Raw genomic sequence first — 15,959 nt, forward strand, 5'->3', positions numbered from 1 at the left:
AAGTTATGCTTATGGCAACAGTATGTTTTAAAGTGAATACTGGCATCATGTATGTTAGAGCAACATGTTAAGAACATCCAACTTCTAGAGCTTACACTTCATGAGAACCTTGGAAATTAGTAATGGATTTTATTGTCAGCTTGATTGTATTTAGGGTTTTTTAATTATGGAACTAGATAAAGCTGTCAAATGAATCTAATTCTTTTGCCTTGCTAAAGAGTGGGTTAAGTGATTTTTCTGAGGTTGCTTATTTTCTTAATAGACTTAAGACTTAATAGACTATAAGAACCTACTCGAAACCCTAAAGGAACTTGTATAAAACATACATATTCCCATGTCTGCTTATTGAATCAGTTTATGCTTAGGGGACCCAGGAATTTATATTTTTAACAAAGCCCCTTGTTAATTATTACACAGATACCTCATATTGGCATACATGTTCATTTGAGAACCATTGTATTTAAACCTTTATCACACATCTAAATACTAATTCATTTTAATCTATTATTATTAATTTATAATGTTTCAAAATAAAGGTACAGAGCAGCACAAAATCTTCCATAGAAAAAATTACTTTAAAAGAAAATTTCATTGGTACTGGTTCCACAATTTTATTATTGTTTTACAATCTCAGTGAGAAAGATAAGTGAGGTAGTTACTTCATCAACTATTGTTTTTTGAAATAGAGTTAGTTATAATGCTGTGTTAGTTTCAAGTGTACAGCAAAGCGACTCAGTTATATATGTGTATGTATATACTTTTGCAGCATCTCTTCCATTGTAGGTGATTGCAAGATACTGAATATAGTTTTCTGGGCTATAGAGCATGTCCTTGTTTACGTGTTTTAGATATAGTAGTGTAATATGTTAATCTCAAACTCCTAATTCCTGCCCTCCAACTATTCCCTTTGGTAAACATAAGTTTATTTTTCTGTGTCTGTATCAACTTTGTAAAGTAAGGGAAAAAGTAGTATTTTCAAAGTATGCCTTAAAAAATAGGGGCACAGGAGGTTTTTTACAGGGGATAGCATTCTTACAAATGAGATGTATGGATAAATAAAATAAGAATCAACTGAGAAATCATGGTTTCCAGAGACTCGTGTTAGGGAAAGGAGGTTGACTACAACAGGACACAAGGGAACTTTTTGCGTTGATGGAAATGCTGTGTATCTGTATCCTGATTAGTTATGGTTATATGACTAAATATAATTGTCAAAACTTACTGAACAATAGATCTAAAAAATTACTCTTACTATATGTAAATTATATCCCCATAAATTTGAAATTGTTTTTTAAAAAAGTAAACCTTGAGATTCTGGGAGTGATTATTTTTTCAAATTATCAGTTGCATCTTGAAATACTTGGGTGGATTCTTATTCTTTAAAAGCTAACATTTTTCTATTAATGTGTGATGATTAAGGTAACATTAAAATAACATCATGATAATTCCTTTTTCTTTAATATTTCTCATCAAAGTTTTCTCATATTTTTTTTTGTAGGGTCCACATATAGCTTCAGTTACATTAGCTGCTTATGAGTGCAATTCAGTTAATTTCCCTGAACCACCTTATCCTGATCAGATTATTTGCCCAGATGAAGAGGGCACTGAAGGAACCATTTCTTTATGGAGCATCATCTCAAAAGTTAGGATTGAGGCCTGCATGTGGGTAAGATGTCCATTTTCATGCTTACCTAAAATTAACCTCAGTGTCTTGATTCTTTGTACCCTGTTGAAATTGAATCCAAACATATACCAAGTCAGTAAATAATTAATTCGTAAAGTCACCAACTACCTAACTTCCATGAAAAAGAAATCTCTAGAGCTTCTGTTTGTGAATAACATGCATAAGGAAGGCAGGAATCTATAGGTACCACCAAGTATTGATGCCAAGGACTCAGTAGAAGGAAAAGGAATATAAATGATGCAAATATATTACTTTGTAAAGTTTTACTGATGTTTATAAAATTTGATAAACATGTAGCAAATGGTTATATATCAATCCAAATTTGGAAAGTATTATATGTCTCTCTCTTAGATTTAAATACTCTGTGTTTAGTTTTAGAAGATTCATTTCATTTTCTGAGTTGTAATACTAAAGTCAGACATTTCTTAATAAACTAAGCTTTACTGTATTTGAGGTGAGATCAAACTATATAATGATTTTACTTTCAGTAGTATCAATTATTCTTTTTATGGCTTGGTTAATATATTTGGGGAAATTTTGAACTATGTGATCAATGGTAAATGTATTTTAATCTGTATATCCACACAAAGCATTTTTTATATGCCTTAATTCATTCAGGTGTCTGTCATTGAGGAATAGTTCAGTTGCTAAAGACTGCCTATTACCATGTGAATTATTTTTTAATTTATTATTTGGAATTATTAAGTTTTATGTTCCCTATAAGTTTTTCCCTTAACATTTTCTTACAAAATAGACAATATGAAACGTATCTCTTAAATGTTTTTTTTTAAAGTGAAGATGAACACAATGCCCACAGGAGAGGCAGTTTTGAAACATTCAAATGTTAGAGGTTATGTTGTGTTTTAAAAGAATTAAAAGGGAAATGCCATATATTGAATTTGTTGAATATGAAAAACAGGAAAAATTGTCATATTTCCTGTTTTAAAAATACTGGAAACAAATTCATTGTACTAATTGCATATGTTTTATAAATTTCATCACATTACTCCTTTGATGAAAAGCTGTTAATAAAATAACTAGTTACTTGGAACATGTTAGAAAGGGTGTATGTATATAAACTTCAGTTTTCTGTTTTTCTTTTGTTCTTTCAAAATGACTTACGTGGCTCAATTAACACTAACGCCAACAAAGAAATTTTCATCCCAGCTGGCAGTGATAACTGCCTCTTCCAAATTCCCATGGTGCATATTATCTGAAGCGCTTATTTGGCCTGGCTCCATGCATGCCTCAAATTATTTAAATTGGCTGGTGTAGTGGCTTACATCCCCAAATAAATTTTTAGCTTTTCAAAAAAATTCAGACTGTACCTTAAATTAAATGTATTACCCTCACAGCAGTCAGCATTAGGCTTTGTTTGTAGTATTACAAGAATGTCAAAAAACACTGATTAATTGTCTGAGTGTTTGTTTGTTCTTCATATTCCCTTCTTTGAAGTTGTCTTTTGTGACAAAAAATGTAGCATATATCAAGTTATGTTTAAATTGGTTCCTACTGTTTTCACCATTTATAAGGACAGTCCTTTTAACAAAAGGTGCTAGGAAAACTGAATATGGTTGTTGTTTAGTCCCTTACCTCGTGTCCAATTCTTTGTAACCTCTGCACTGAATACAGAGGTTATATGTATGGACAGAGGCTCCTCTGTCCATGGGATTTCCCAGCAAGAATACTGGAATGGGTTGCCATTTCCTTCTCCAGGGTATCTTCCTGGGATCAAACCCATACCTCCTGCATTGGCAGGCAAATTCTTTACCACTGAGGCACCAGGGAAGCCCAGGGAAAACTGAATATCCACATGCAAAAGAGAGAGATTGGATCCTTACCTTATACCATATGCAAAAATTAACTAAAAATTCATCAAAGACCTAAACTGGAGTTCAAACTCTAAGATGCTTAGAAGAAAATTTAGAGACAGATCTGCACAATGATTGGCAGTGGTTTCTTAAATAAGACACTGAAAGTAGAGGCCACAAAAGAAGGAAAATACATAAATTGAACTTTGCTAAAATTAAACCTCTTGTACATCAAAGGATACAGTATCAAGAGAGTGAAAAGTTAACCCACAAAAAGGAAGAAAATGTTTATAAGTCATATATCAGATAAGGATCTAATATTCAGGATGTTTAAAGAACTACGCAACTCAACAATAAAAAGACTAACAGCCCAATTAAAAAATGGGCAAAGGACTTGAATAAACACTTCTGCAAGGAAAAGATACAAATGGCCAGTAAGTACACAAATTCTCAACATCATTAGTTGTCGGGGAAGTGCAAATCCAACCATAAGGGAATACGTCTTCGCACGTATTGGGATGGCTATTGTTCTTTTAAAAAGAGTAATGAGTATTGGTGAAGATGTGGAGAAATTGGAATACTCCTAGGTTGCTGGTGGGAATGTCAAATGATTCAGCTGCTATGAAAAAGAGTTTGGTAGTTTCTCAAAAATGTAAACATAGAATTACTCTGTGACCCTCCTCTAATGTAAATACCTAAAAGAACTGAAAACCAGGACTCAAATATAAGTACAGAAACTTCCAGTTCACTGTTGAGCAACATTATTCATATTATCAGAAAGGAGGAAATAACCCCAAGTACCCTCAATAGATGAATGGATAAACAAAGTGTAGTATATACACAGAATAATACTCAGCCATAAAAAGCAATGAGGTTTTTATACATGCTACAATGTAGACGAACCTTGAAAACATGGTAAATAAAATAATCTAGACATAGAAAGATACTGTATGATCCCACTTAAATCAACTATCAAGATAACTCAGATTTGTTAATAAAGACAAAAAATAGGTTTTGGAGGGACTTCATTTGCGGTCCAGTGGTTAAGAATCCACCTGCCAATGCAAGGGATGTGGGTTTGATCCCTGGTCTAGGAAGATCCCACGTGCCGTGGAGCAACCTGAGCCGATGTGCTGCAGCAACAGAGCACGCATGCTACAACTGCTGACGCCCACATGCCTAGATCCGTGCTCTCAGATGAGAGAAACTGCTGCAACAGAGAGTACCCTCCGCTTGCCACAACTAGAGAAGGCCCATGCACAGCGATGAAGATCCAGCGCAGCCAAACACTGAATAAATATTAATAAGTAGTTAACTTACAAATAAGCTCCATGAAGGGGTAGTTTTTTTTTTAAGTAGATTTGAGATTACCAGCATTGTGGGGAATGAGAAGTTAATGCTTAATGGGTAACGGTTTCCATTTGGGTGAATAAAAATACTGGAAATATTTTTTATATTTTATCCTGTCATAAAATTGATCTCATTTGTGTTCACATCCATATTTTTTTATTTCATTATAAATATAGTAAATCAGTAAAATCCTTGAAATATGTACTTCCCGTTATAAAAATCAGCGTTAACCTCAGTTTAAGTCTGTTCCTATAAGTCTTTGGAGCCCATTAAAATGAATTGTTTGGTGTTGCTGGTCAGTGGGGTTACCATTTTTCAGTTTGTATCTTTCTGATATTTCACAGTTTGTCTGTATCACTAGTGTTCAGTTCAGTTCGGTCGTTCAGTTCTCTCCGATTCTTTACAACCCCATGGACCACACACTCCAGGCCTCCCTGTCCATCACCAACTCCCAGAGCTTGCTCAAACTCATGTCCGTTGATTTGGTGATGCCATCCAACCATCTCATTCTCGGTCATCCCCTTCTCCTCCCACGTTCAATATTCCCGAGCATCAGAGTCTTTTCTAGTGAGTCAGTTCTTCGCATCAGGTGGCCAAAGGATTGGAGTTTCAGCTTCAGCATCAGTCCTTCCAAAAAATATTCAGGACTGATTTCCTTTAGGATGGACTGGTTGGATCTCCTTGTAGTCCAAGGGACTCGCAAGAGTCTTCTCCAACACCACAGTTCAAAAGCATCAATTCTTTGGCATTTGCTTTCTTTATAGTCCAGCTCTCACATCCCTACATGACTACTGGAAAAACCATGGCTTTGACTAGAGGACCTTTGTTGGCAAAGCAATGTCTTTGCTTTTTAATATGCTAATAAAGTCTGTCACAGTTTCCATTGTTTCCTCATCTATTTCCCATGAAGTGATGGAACCAGATGCCATGATCTTCTTTTTCTGAATTGAGTTTTAAGCCAACTTTTTCACTTTCCTCTTTCACTTTCATCAAGAGGCTCTTTAGTTCTTCTTTGCTTTCTGCCATAAGGGTGGTGTCATCTGCATATCTGAGGTTATTGATGTTTCATTGATTCCAGCTTGTACTTCATCCAGTCCAGCATTTCGCATGATGTACTCTGCATATAAGTTCAATAAGCACGGTGACAATATGTATACATCGTTGACAAACTCCTTTCCTGATTTGGCACCAGTCTGTTGTTCCATGTCCAGTTCTAACTGTTGCTTCTTGACCTGCATACAGATTTCTCAGGAAGCAGGTCAGGTGGTCTGGTATTTGGATCTCTTTCAGAATTTTCCACAGTTTATTGTGATCCCCACAGTCAAAGGCTTTGGCATAGTCAATAAAGCAGAAGTAGTTTTCTGGAACTCTCTTGCTTTTCTGATGATCCAACGGATGTTGGCAGTTTGATCTCTGGGTTCCTCTGTGTTTTCTAAATCAAGCTTGAACATTTGGAAGTTCACAGTTCACGTACTGTTGAAGCCTGGCTTGGAGAAATTTGAGCATTACTTTACTAGCGTGTGAGATGAGTGCAGTTGTGTGGTAGTTTGAGCATTCTTTGGCATTGCCTTTCTTTGGGGTTGGAATGAATACTGACCTTTCCAGTCCTGTGGCCACTGCTGAGTTTTCCAAATTTGCTGGCATATTGAGTGCAACACTTTCGCAGCATCAACTTCTAGGATTTGAAATAGCTTAACTGGAATTCCCGGAGAAGGCAATGGCACCCCACTCCAGTACTCTTGCTTGGCAAATCCCATGGATGGAGGAGCCTGGTAGGCTGCAGTCCATGGGGTCACTAAGAGTCGGACACAACTGATCGACTTCACTTTCACTTTTCACTTTCATGCACTGGAGAAGGAAATGGCAACCCATTCCAGTGTTCTTGCCTGGAGAATCCCAGGGATGGGGGAGACTGGTGGCCTCCCGTCTGTGGGGTCACACAGAGTCGGACACAACTGAAGTGACTTAGCAGTAACTGGAATTCCATCACCTCCATTAGCTTTGTTTATAGTGATGCTTCCTAAGACCCACTTGACTTCACATTTCAGGATGACTGACTCTAGGTCAGTGATCACACCATCGTGATTATCTGGGTTGTGGAGATCTTTCTTGTATAGTTCTTCTGTGTATTTTTGTCACCTCTTCTTAATATCTTCTGCTTTTGTTATGTCCATATCATTTCTGTCCTTTATTGTGCCCATTTTTGCCTGAAATATTCCCTTGATATCTCTAATTTTCTTGAAAAGATCTCTAGTCTTTCCCATTCTATTGTTTTCCTGTGTTTTGTTGGCATTGATCACTGAGGAAGGCTTTTTTCCCTTTCTGTTCTTTGGAATTCTGCATTCAAATGGGTATATCTTTCCTTTTCTCCTTTGCCTTTCCTTCTCTTCTTTTCACAGCTGTTTGTAAGGCCTCCACAGACAACCGTTTTGCCTTTTTGCATTTCTTTTTCTCGGGGATGGTCTTGATCCCTGCCTCCTGTACAGTGTCATGAACCTCTCTCTGTAGTTCTTCAGGTACTCGGTCTATCAGATCTAATCCCTTGAGTCTATTTGTCACTTCCACTGTACAATCGTAAAGGATTTGATTTAGGTCATACCTGAATGGTTTAGTGGTTTTCCCTGCTTTCTTCAATTTAAGTCTGAGTTTGGCAATAAGGAGTTCATGATCTGAGCCATAGTCAGCTCCCGGTCTTGTTTTTGCTGACTGTATAGAGCGTCTTCATCTTTGGCTGCAAAGAATATTTCAGTATTGATATCGGTATTGACCATCTGGTGATGTCCATGTGTAGAGTCTTCTCTTGTGTTGTTGGAAGAGGGTGTTTGCTATAGTGCATTCTTTTGGCAAAACTCTATTAGCCTTTGCCCTGGTTCATTCTGTACTCCAAGGCCAAATTTGCCCGTTACTCCGGGTGTTTCTTAACTTTCTACTTTTGCATTCCAGTCCCCTATAATGAAAAGGACATCTTTTTTGGGTGTTAGTTTTAGAAAGTCTTGTAGGTCTTCATAGAACCATTCAGCTTCAGCTTCTTCAGCAATACTGGTTGGGGCATAGACTTGGATTACTGTGATATTGAATGGTTTGCCTTGGAAACGAGCAGAGATCATTCTGTTGTCTTTGAGATTGCATCCAAGTACTGCATTTTGGACTCTTTTATTGACTATGATGGCTATTCCATTTCTTCTAAGTGATTCTTGCCCCCAGTGGTAGATATAATGGTCATCTGAGTTAAATTCACCCATTCTGTGTAATGCTTCATAAATTTCCTTTTCATTTATTATTTCAAATTCCATTAATAGTTATTAAGCTTCCAAGTATTGGAAATTCACAGTGAGTGAAACTTAACATGGAGCTTTATATTCTAATAAAGGAAATAGTTATGGGAAAATATATAATATGTATTGTGGGAAAATTATATAAGTATTTAAACTAATTGTGATAAGTGCTATGAAGGAGAAATCTATTGCATAATACAAAGATTTTTTCCTAGTCTGTGATTCAGGGGGCTTTTCCATGAAGCAGCAATGTTTCAATGAATATGTAAAGATACGCTCAGTCTCTCAGTCCTACCACTGGCCTGTTACCTCACTTTACTCCTTAAAGATAATAATGTATAAAGTGAGGGAGTGTAAACTAATTTATTAGTTAATTCATGGTTTTGGTTTTGGGTTTTTTTTTTTCCTATTGTGGTAAAATATATATAATGGGTTATGTACACAATTTATTGGCCTTAAGTACACTCACAGTGTTGTTAACCATCATCAATATCTACTTCCAGAACTTTTTTGTCATCTCCAAACAGAAACTCTGCATCCATTAAACAATAATTCCTCATTCCCTACTCTCCCCTGCCCCTGGTAATTTTGACTTTCTGCCTGTGTGAAATTGCCTATTCTTGATACCCCATATAAATGAAATCACAGTATCTGTCCATGTCTGGCTTACATCACTTAGCCTAATGTTTTCAAGTTTCCTCTGTGCTGGAGCATGTATCAGAACTTCATTCCTTCCTGAACTCCTTTTAAAACTGACCTCAAGGGAAGCTGGAAGCACATTTTCTCTCTCTTTTTGTTTGTAAAACAATCTGATAATTTTACTAGAATTGATATAATTTTTTTAAACATTGCTGTAGAAACCTTAAATTTCTCAATGGTTCCAAGTTATCCTCCAAACTTTGGCTTTTAACCTCTGTTTTATGTTTGTAGTAGTTAGAATATGTAACGGAAAAAAGACTTTGTTTTTTAAGATTATTAACATACTGATAATACCAAACTACTATAACTTCTGAGTAGTCAGCATATATAAAATTTTCTACTCCCAGATTTTTAGCATTAAACTTATAATTCCTAACACAGAAAAGCAAAATGCTTGTAATTTACTTGTGATTCCACTTGATAAAACTGTTTGAAAGTACAAACATTCAGGATTTTTCTCCTCCTAAAAATCTTTTCATAAAATTGACACCCCGGGAAGTTTTTGTGTTTCTCTATTGGTTTTGCATATTTTGTGCATGTTAAACTCTTCTCCAGTTCAAGAAACAGGAACTTCAGGATAATAAATTGATATATAGTGAACAATTTTTAGAAGATTTTCTGAATTATTGCTTGACTAAATACCACTTGTCTTTCCTTTGCAGTAAGGAAGCCAGTCATTTCTTCCCCTTAATTAAACTTAGGCTGACAGTTTATAGTGTTCCACAGTTTAGTTTTGTTTTTTTTAATGTTGACTTTGCAAGAATTATAAAATTGTTTTGTAAGAATCATGAAATTATGGAACTTCTGTATACAACTTCTGTGTTTAGAATATAAGGTCTTGAGGGACCTGTCTGGAAGACTGTATTTCCTTTTTGCTTATATGCATAAAAAGTAGAATACTAGCTCCTGATCACCATCTCCTTGCTAATATGGGAAAACATGAACAGAATTAAAATGTAACAATGAAAATGATCAACTAAGTATAAAATAGTTTGTAGGTCTTGATTTCATTGGTTCATTATTACTTCCTTTTAACTTTAAGAAAACTTGTTGTGAGTTTGAATCATATGATTGTTTTCAGAACTTTTGAACATATGAGAAGAAGAAAAGTTCATGTTTTGAATAAAATGTTGCAATTAACTTTTCTTCTTACTTTTTTGTCATAAAAAAATTTAAGTACAGGAAGTTATATAATTAATTCAATATACTATTACCTAGCTTCCACTAATGTCTAGCCAGCTTTCACTGTGGCTAATACTGTTTTATCTAGACCCTTCCTCAGTCAACTAACAATTATCTTGAAGCATATCCCAGGTAACATAGCATATTTTATCTGTAAATATCAACCTTAGGACTTAAAAAACATTGTCACACCTAAGAGAATTTAGGAATAGCCTCTTTAAATCTGTTTCCCAATTAGAGTTCAAATTTTTTATTGTTTATTTCTTTTTCTTTTCAATATCTTTGTATTGGTTGATGAAACTGGATTGTTTGTCAAGTATAGTTTTCCATGGTCTGAATTTTACTGTTTGTATTCCATTTGATGTTATTTAAATATATTTCTCTGTTTCCTGTGAATTGATTGCTGGATTGAGAGCTTTGGGGGAAAATTATTTTTTTACAAGAATATACTTTATGGTCTAGTGTATTCTGTCACGTAGTGCAATGATGTCTGGCTGTCTGTCTGTTTATGTTAACACCATTGTTATATAAGTCCATCATTTTACTGGGGTTTATAAAATGGGAGCATTCCAATTGCATCATTTTTTCTTTGGTTAATGACTGGAATACTTTTGTAAAGAGAAACTTCTCCTTATCATCAATTTGGTTACCCTGAGTTATCTTCCATATAGATAAGACAGGATAAATGATTGACTGTTTCTCTTTATTTACCAGTTTTTAAAATAATTAATTCTCTAACATCCTCGAGAGGAGGCAAAGTTAACTTTTCTTGTTTCAGAGAATATGGTTTATGCTTTCTTCCAGTACCTTTCTCTGCGTGTGTCTCTCTCCTTTCTCTGTTCTTTAACTAGATGTTTAGCACTGAAGTATATTCTTTTGCTAACTCTTGGCTCACATGTAGATAATGCAGTTACACTTGGAGATCGCTGATTTTACACACTGGAGTATAACAGTGTGATCACGGGATGCTTGAATTTGGTAATGTTCCTTGAGGATTCTTGTCAAGGCATTAGCAGGCAAAGCCATAGGACAGAGCAAACAAAAAGACCTAAAGTTGCTTCTGAAAACTACCAAAGCAACAGGGCAGAGAAGGGTGGCTCAAAGTTAAGAATTTTCCTGGGTACTATAGGTCTCTTGCATTATTATCTATCCTGTATTTAAGCCATTTAAGTTCAAACCAAGTTCCTGATTCTTTTACCTTTGTTTACCTTTGTTTTCATCCTTATATCCTAAGATGATTGAAAAAAAAAAAAAATCTCTTCAAAAACAAGAATCCACAAAGTGACTGAAACATGAGTCACTCAATGTCCTGAGGAAATCAACATTTTTCCTGTGGTGAAAATTTATCCATCCTAATGTTGAGATTTCAGGGGGCTTCCTGACCACAGTTTGTTAACTCTGCACAAAAAAAAAGTTGTATTGGGATTAAAGTAACATCCTAAATACAAGAAGATTTCCTAGAAAATATATATATCTAAGAGCTATACTAGCGAGTGCTCATTAGCAAATCATTTGAAAAAGGTAGGAAGACTGACAAAAATAGCAGTGTATGAATATATGTTTTTATGTATAAATTTTTAAAAATTAGGGGTTATAACAAAACAATTTCAGATAAAACTAGTGATTGCCAGTGAGGAGAGGGAAGAGGGGAAGGAGGGAGCAAGATAGCCATAGGGGATTAAGGGGTACAAACTATTGTGTATAAAATAAATAAGCTACAAGAAAAATAGGCCATAGGGGGATGGCTATGCCCAGGTTTATTGATAGTTGTGTGGTTGGTATAAATGAGTGAGGCGGTAGGCCTAGTAGATTCGTTGATCCAGTGAATAGGATTAAGGACATTAGTATTAGTGTCCATGTTTGTCCTTTGGTGTTGTGGATTCCCATTATTTGTTTTGATACAAGTTGAAGTATTCATTGTTGAAGGGAGATAAAGCGGTTGTTTACTAGTCGGTTTGATGTTGGGAATAATAAGCTAGGAAATAGGACGATAAGAGTAATGAGGGGGAGGCCTAGGATTACAGGAGTAATGAAAGAGGCAAATAATAACTTTATAATAACTTTAAATATAACATCTATAAAATTTTGAATCACTATGTTTTACACTTGAAACTAAATTTACAAATCAGCTATACTTCAGAAGTCTAGAAAACTGTGAGCTATTTCTAGGATTAATAAAATGAAAAGAGATGTAAAAATAAGAGCAGAGGATATAAGTAGAGACGCTGGAGAACTAACTAACATTAATTTACAATCCGCATTGTACCCAGGATTGCCTGAGAATTCTATGTATGCTATCTGGCCAGGCATTGTGTAGATCGGTATTAAGGTCAGGATTCAAACTCATGTCCTCCTGATCATGTAGCATGTCTTTTCCTTCCTAATATATACATCTTAACATGCTTTTAGTGATATTGAAAATTAAAGATTTAATCTGCTTCGCATCACTGTGTTGAGAAAATCTCATGTTTTGTTCTTTTTCTGTAGGGTATCGGTACAGCAATTGGAGAGCTACCTCCATATTTCATGGCCAGGGCAGCTCGCCTCTCAGGTGCTGAACCGGATGATGAAGAGTATCAGGAGTTTGAAGAAATGCTGGAACATGCAGAGACTGCACAAGTAAGATCAGTGGGGGGGAAATAGCTAATTATCCCTAAACAGGTTTTGATTAAGGTAAAATTTTTAATAGTTTCTCCAAATAAGAAAACTGCCAGTGTTAAAAAAAATCATACATGGTTTAGTGTAAAATATTTAGAAAAGCTGAATCATAAAAAATAATTATAGAGACTTCCCTGGTGGTCCAGTGATTAATACTCTGCCTTAAAAGGCAAGGGACGTGGGTTCAATCCCTGGTAGGGGAGCTAAGATCTCACATGCTGAGGAGGGCAACTAAGCCTGTGCCCTACAACTAGGAAAAGCCCGGTGCTGCAATGAAGACCCAGCACAGCCAAAAAAAAAAAAAAAAAAAAATTATAATCATGATCTTAGAATAGAGAAATAGAGAGTCAACAAGACAACTCAGACTAAACCAGGATAAATTCATGTAGCCAGTGAGATTAAAGAACTGAAACATTATTTGTCTGTTATGTCTTACTGAGCAGACCATTGAATAAATTAGGGGGATAAATAGGTGGACCACTTGGGAGCCCAAAATAGTAGAACTGCCTAATTACTTGTTTGAAAAATAATAGTTTACCACATTTAGAGGAAACTTAATTCCCCAATCAAGAAGAGAGAATTAAGACAAACTTACCCACTGTTGTGGGGGAAAAAAACTGAGGCCTTCGACACCTGAGCAAAAACTATATATCAACCTGTATCTTAGTGTTACTAGATTGGTGCGGATGTAATCGTGATTTTGGACTGTGAATTTTGAATCATTATAACTAGGCTCAGCACATCATTATTATTTAAAATAGGAACCATTACAATCAACAGATTTTTGCCAATGAGAAATAAGTTTGTTTATTCCTGTAGCATAAAAATCCATGCTTCAGGATTCAGCAAACTCTTGGAAAGCATTTTCTGCCTCCTGCTGGTTGTGGAAGCATTTTCCTGCAGATGCTGTTGAAATGCTTGAAGAAGTAGTAGTCAGTTGCTGAGAGGTCAGGTGAATATGGCTGATGAGGCAAAACTTCATAGCTGATTTTGTAGGAAACTGCAGATCTAGAAATGGTTTGTTGTTCAGTCACTAAATCATGTCCAACTCTTTGTGATATCATGAATTGCAGCATGCCAGGCTTCCCTGTCCTTTGCTGTCTCCCTGAGTTTGCTCAGACCTCGTATCCATTGAGTCAGTGATGCCACCCAACCATCTCATCCTCTGTCACCCCCTTCTCCAGTTGTGGATATGTCTGGTGGTGAAAGTAAAGTCCAGTGATTTAAAGAACAGTATTGCATAGGAAGCTGGAATGTTAGGTCCATGAATCAAGGTAAATTGGAGATGGTTAAGCAGGAGATGATAAGCGTGAACGTTGACATTTTAGGAATCAGTGAACTAAAATGGATGGGAACGGGCAAATTTAATTCAGATGACCATTTTATCTACTGCCGTGGGCAAGAATCCCTTAGAAGAAATGGAGCCCTCATAGTCAACAAGAGTCCGAAACGCAGTAGTTGGATGCAGTCTCAAAAACGACAGAATGATTCAGCTTGTTTCCAAGGCAAACCATTCAACATCACAGTAATCCAAGTCTATACCCCAATCGCTAATGCCAAAGAAGCTGAACAGTTCTGTGAAGACCTACAAGACCTTCTAGAACTAACACCAAAAAAAGAGGTCCTTTTCATCATAGGGAACTGGAATGCCAAAGTAGAAAGTCAAGAGATCCTGGAGTAATAGGCAAGTTTGGCCTTGGAGTACAAAAATGAAGCAGGGCAAAGGCTAACAGAAGTTTTACAAGAGAATATACTGGTCGTAGAAATGGTTAACTTCCCTAATTTTACATGCTTAGAAGTAAGGCTGGAACCAGAACTCAGAATGGCAGCATCACTAGTAAATTCCATTTACTGAAACAATGTCCATAGATGGTTGAGTATCCCCATTTGTGGTAACTGATACCTCTTTCCTTTGTGGTGCTGATTATTACATGTCATTTAATATATCAAAACCTTTTATCTATATAAAATCAGCAAGTTGATCACATCATTTTTTCACTTGTATAGTTTCTTCAGTCTCTTCTTTCTACCAGTTTTGTGAAACTTTCCCAGCATCACTTTCCACTTGGTAACACAAATTAATTTATCAACTCTGTTTTTATCTTGGGGTCATCACTCTGGATTCCTGCATGCTCCTATTCCAGTCTGTATTTGGTGGGGTTTTTTTTCTTTCAAAAACCCTCTGCACTATTATTTTTCTCCTGATTTGGATCCCTTATCTTCCCCTTTCTTGATTTTGTTGTTTAGTTGCTAAGTCTTGTCCAACTCTTTTGGTACCTCACGGTCTGTACCAGGCTTCTCTGTCCGTGGGATTTCCCAGGCAAAAAAACTGGAGTGGGTTGCCATTTTCCTTCTCCAGGGGATCTTCCTGACCCAGGGATCAAACCTGGGTCTGCTGCGTTGCAGGAGAATTCTTTACCGCCTGATCTCCCAGGGAAGCCCAGTGCCATGCTGAGCCTTCTCTGTAGTTAGTCTTTTTGGTTGTTTTGGGTTTTTTCTCTAGAAGCTTTTAGATTCATTGTCTGAGATAGGGGTCTTTTTTTTTTTTTTTTTTAATCAGAGCTCAGGTTTTATTGTTTTTTTTATTTTTTGGCTGTGCTGGGTGTTCATTGCTGTACATGGGTTTTCTCTAGTTGCAGTGAGCAGGGGCTACTCTCTAGTTTTGCGCCGGCTTCTTGTTGCAGAGCACAGGCCGTAGGGCACGCAGGCTTCAGTAGCTGCAGCTCAGGGGCTCAGTTGCTGTGGTGCGTGGGCTTTAGTTGCCCCGAGGCATGTGGAATCTTCCCAAACCGGGGATCAAACCCATGTCCCCTGTGTTGGCCTGCATACTCTGACCACCAGGCCTCTAGGGAAGTCTGAGATATGGTCTTTTTAAAATTTATTCTGCTAGGCACTCAGGAGACTTGTCAACCTAGTGTCCTCTAGTTTTGAGAAACTTGTATTTTCTGTGTGTCCGTTTACCATCTTTGGTCTCTACTCTTACTATCTGGAATTTATTATTTTGATAATGATATCTATATCATATCTTTTTTATTTTTCTTTATAATTTTCCTCCTAATATTTATCTCATTTGACTTTGTATCCAATTTCTTCAACTTTTCTTCTACAATTTAATATTAAAATGTTTTCCCACTGTCATGTATTTATTTTCAAAAAGCAATTTGTGTTATACTTCCCCCAAAATGGCTTATCTTTTTGAAGATATTTAGTTTCTTCAAGTTTTCAGTACTCTGGGCATTTTTTTTTTTTCCCTTTGTCTGTTTTGTTTCCTGTTGGAAGCTTTCCCCAAAGCCTGGTGAT

General features: G+C 36.2%; 1 protein-coding gene across 6 annotated transcripts in view; it reads left to right on the top strand.

Moving 5' to 3' along the window:
* Positions 1-15,959, top strand: part of VMP1 (vacuole membrane protein 1) — a 131,196-nt gene that overhangs the window by 51,450 nt on the left and 63,787 nt on the right. For all 6 annotated transcript variants that reach the window (XM_042255320.2, XM_042255319.2, XM_042255318.2 and 3 more), the window contains 2 exons: positions 1,499-1,666; positions 12,489-12,620. In XM_042255320.2, coding sequence (XP_042111254.1) covers positions 1,499-1,666; positions 12,489-12,620 — 300 coding nt within the window. The remainder of the gene's footprint in view (positions 1-1,498; positions 1,667-12,488; positions 12,621-15,959) is intronic.

The sequence above is a fragment of the Ovis aries genome, chromosome 11 (genome assembly GCF_016772045.2).
Source record: "Ovis aries strain OAR_USU_Benz2616 breed Rambouillet chromosome 11, ARS-UI_Ramb_v3.0, whole genome shotgun sequence".
Classification (NCBI taxonomy): Eukaryota; Metazoa; Chordata; class Mammalia; order Artiodactyla; family Bovidae; genus Ovis; species Ovis aries.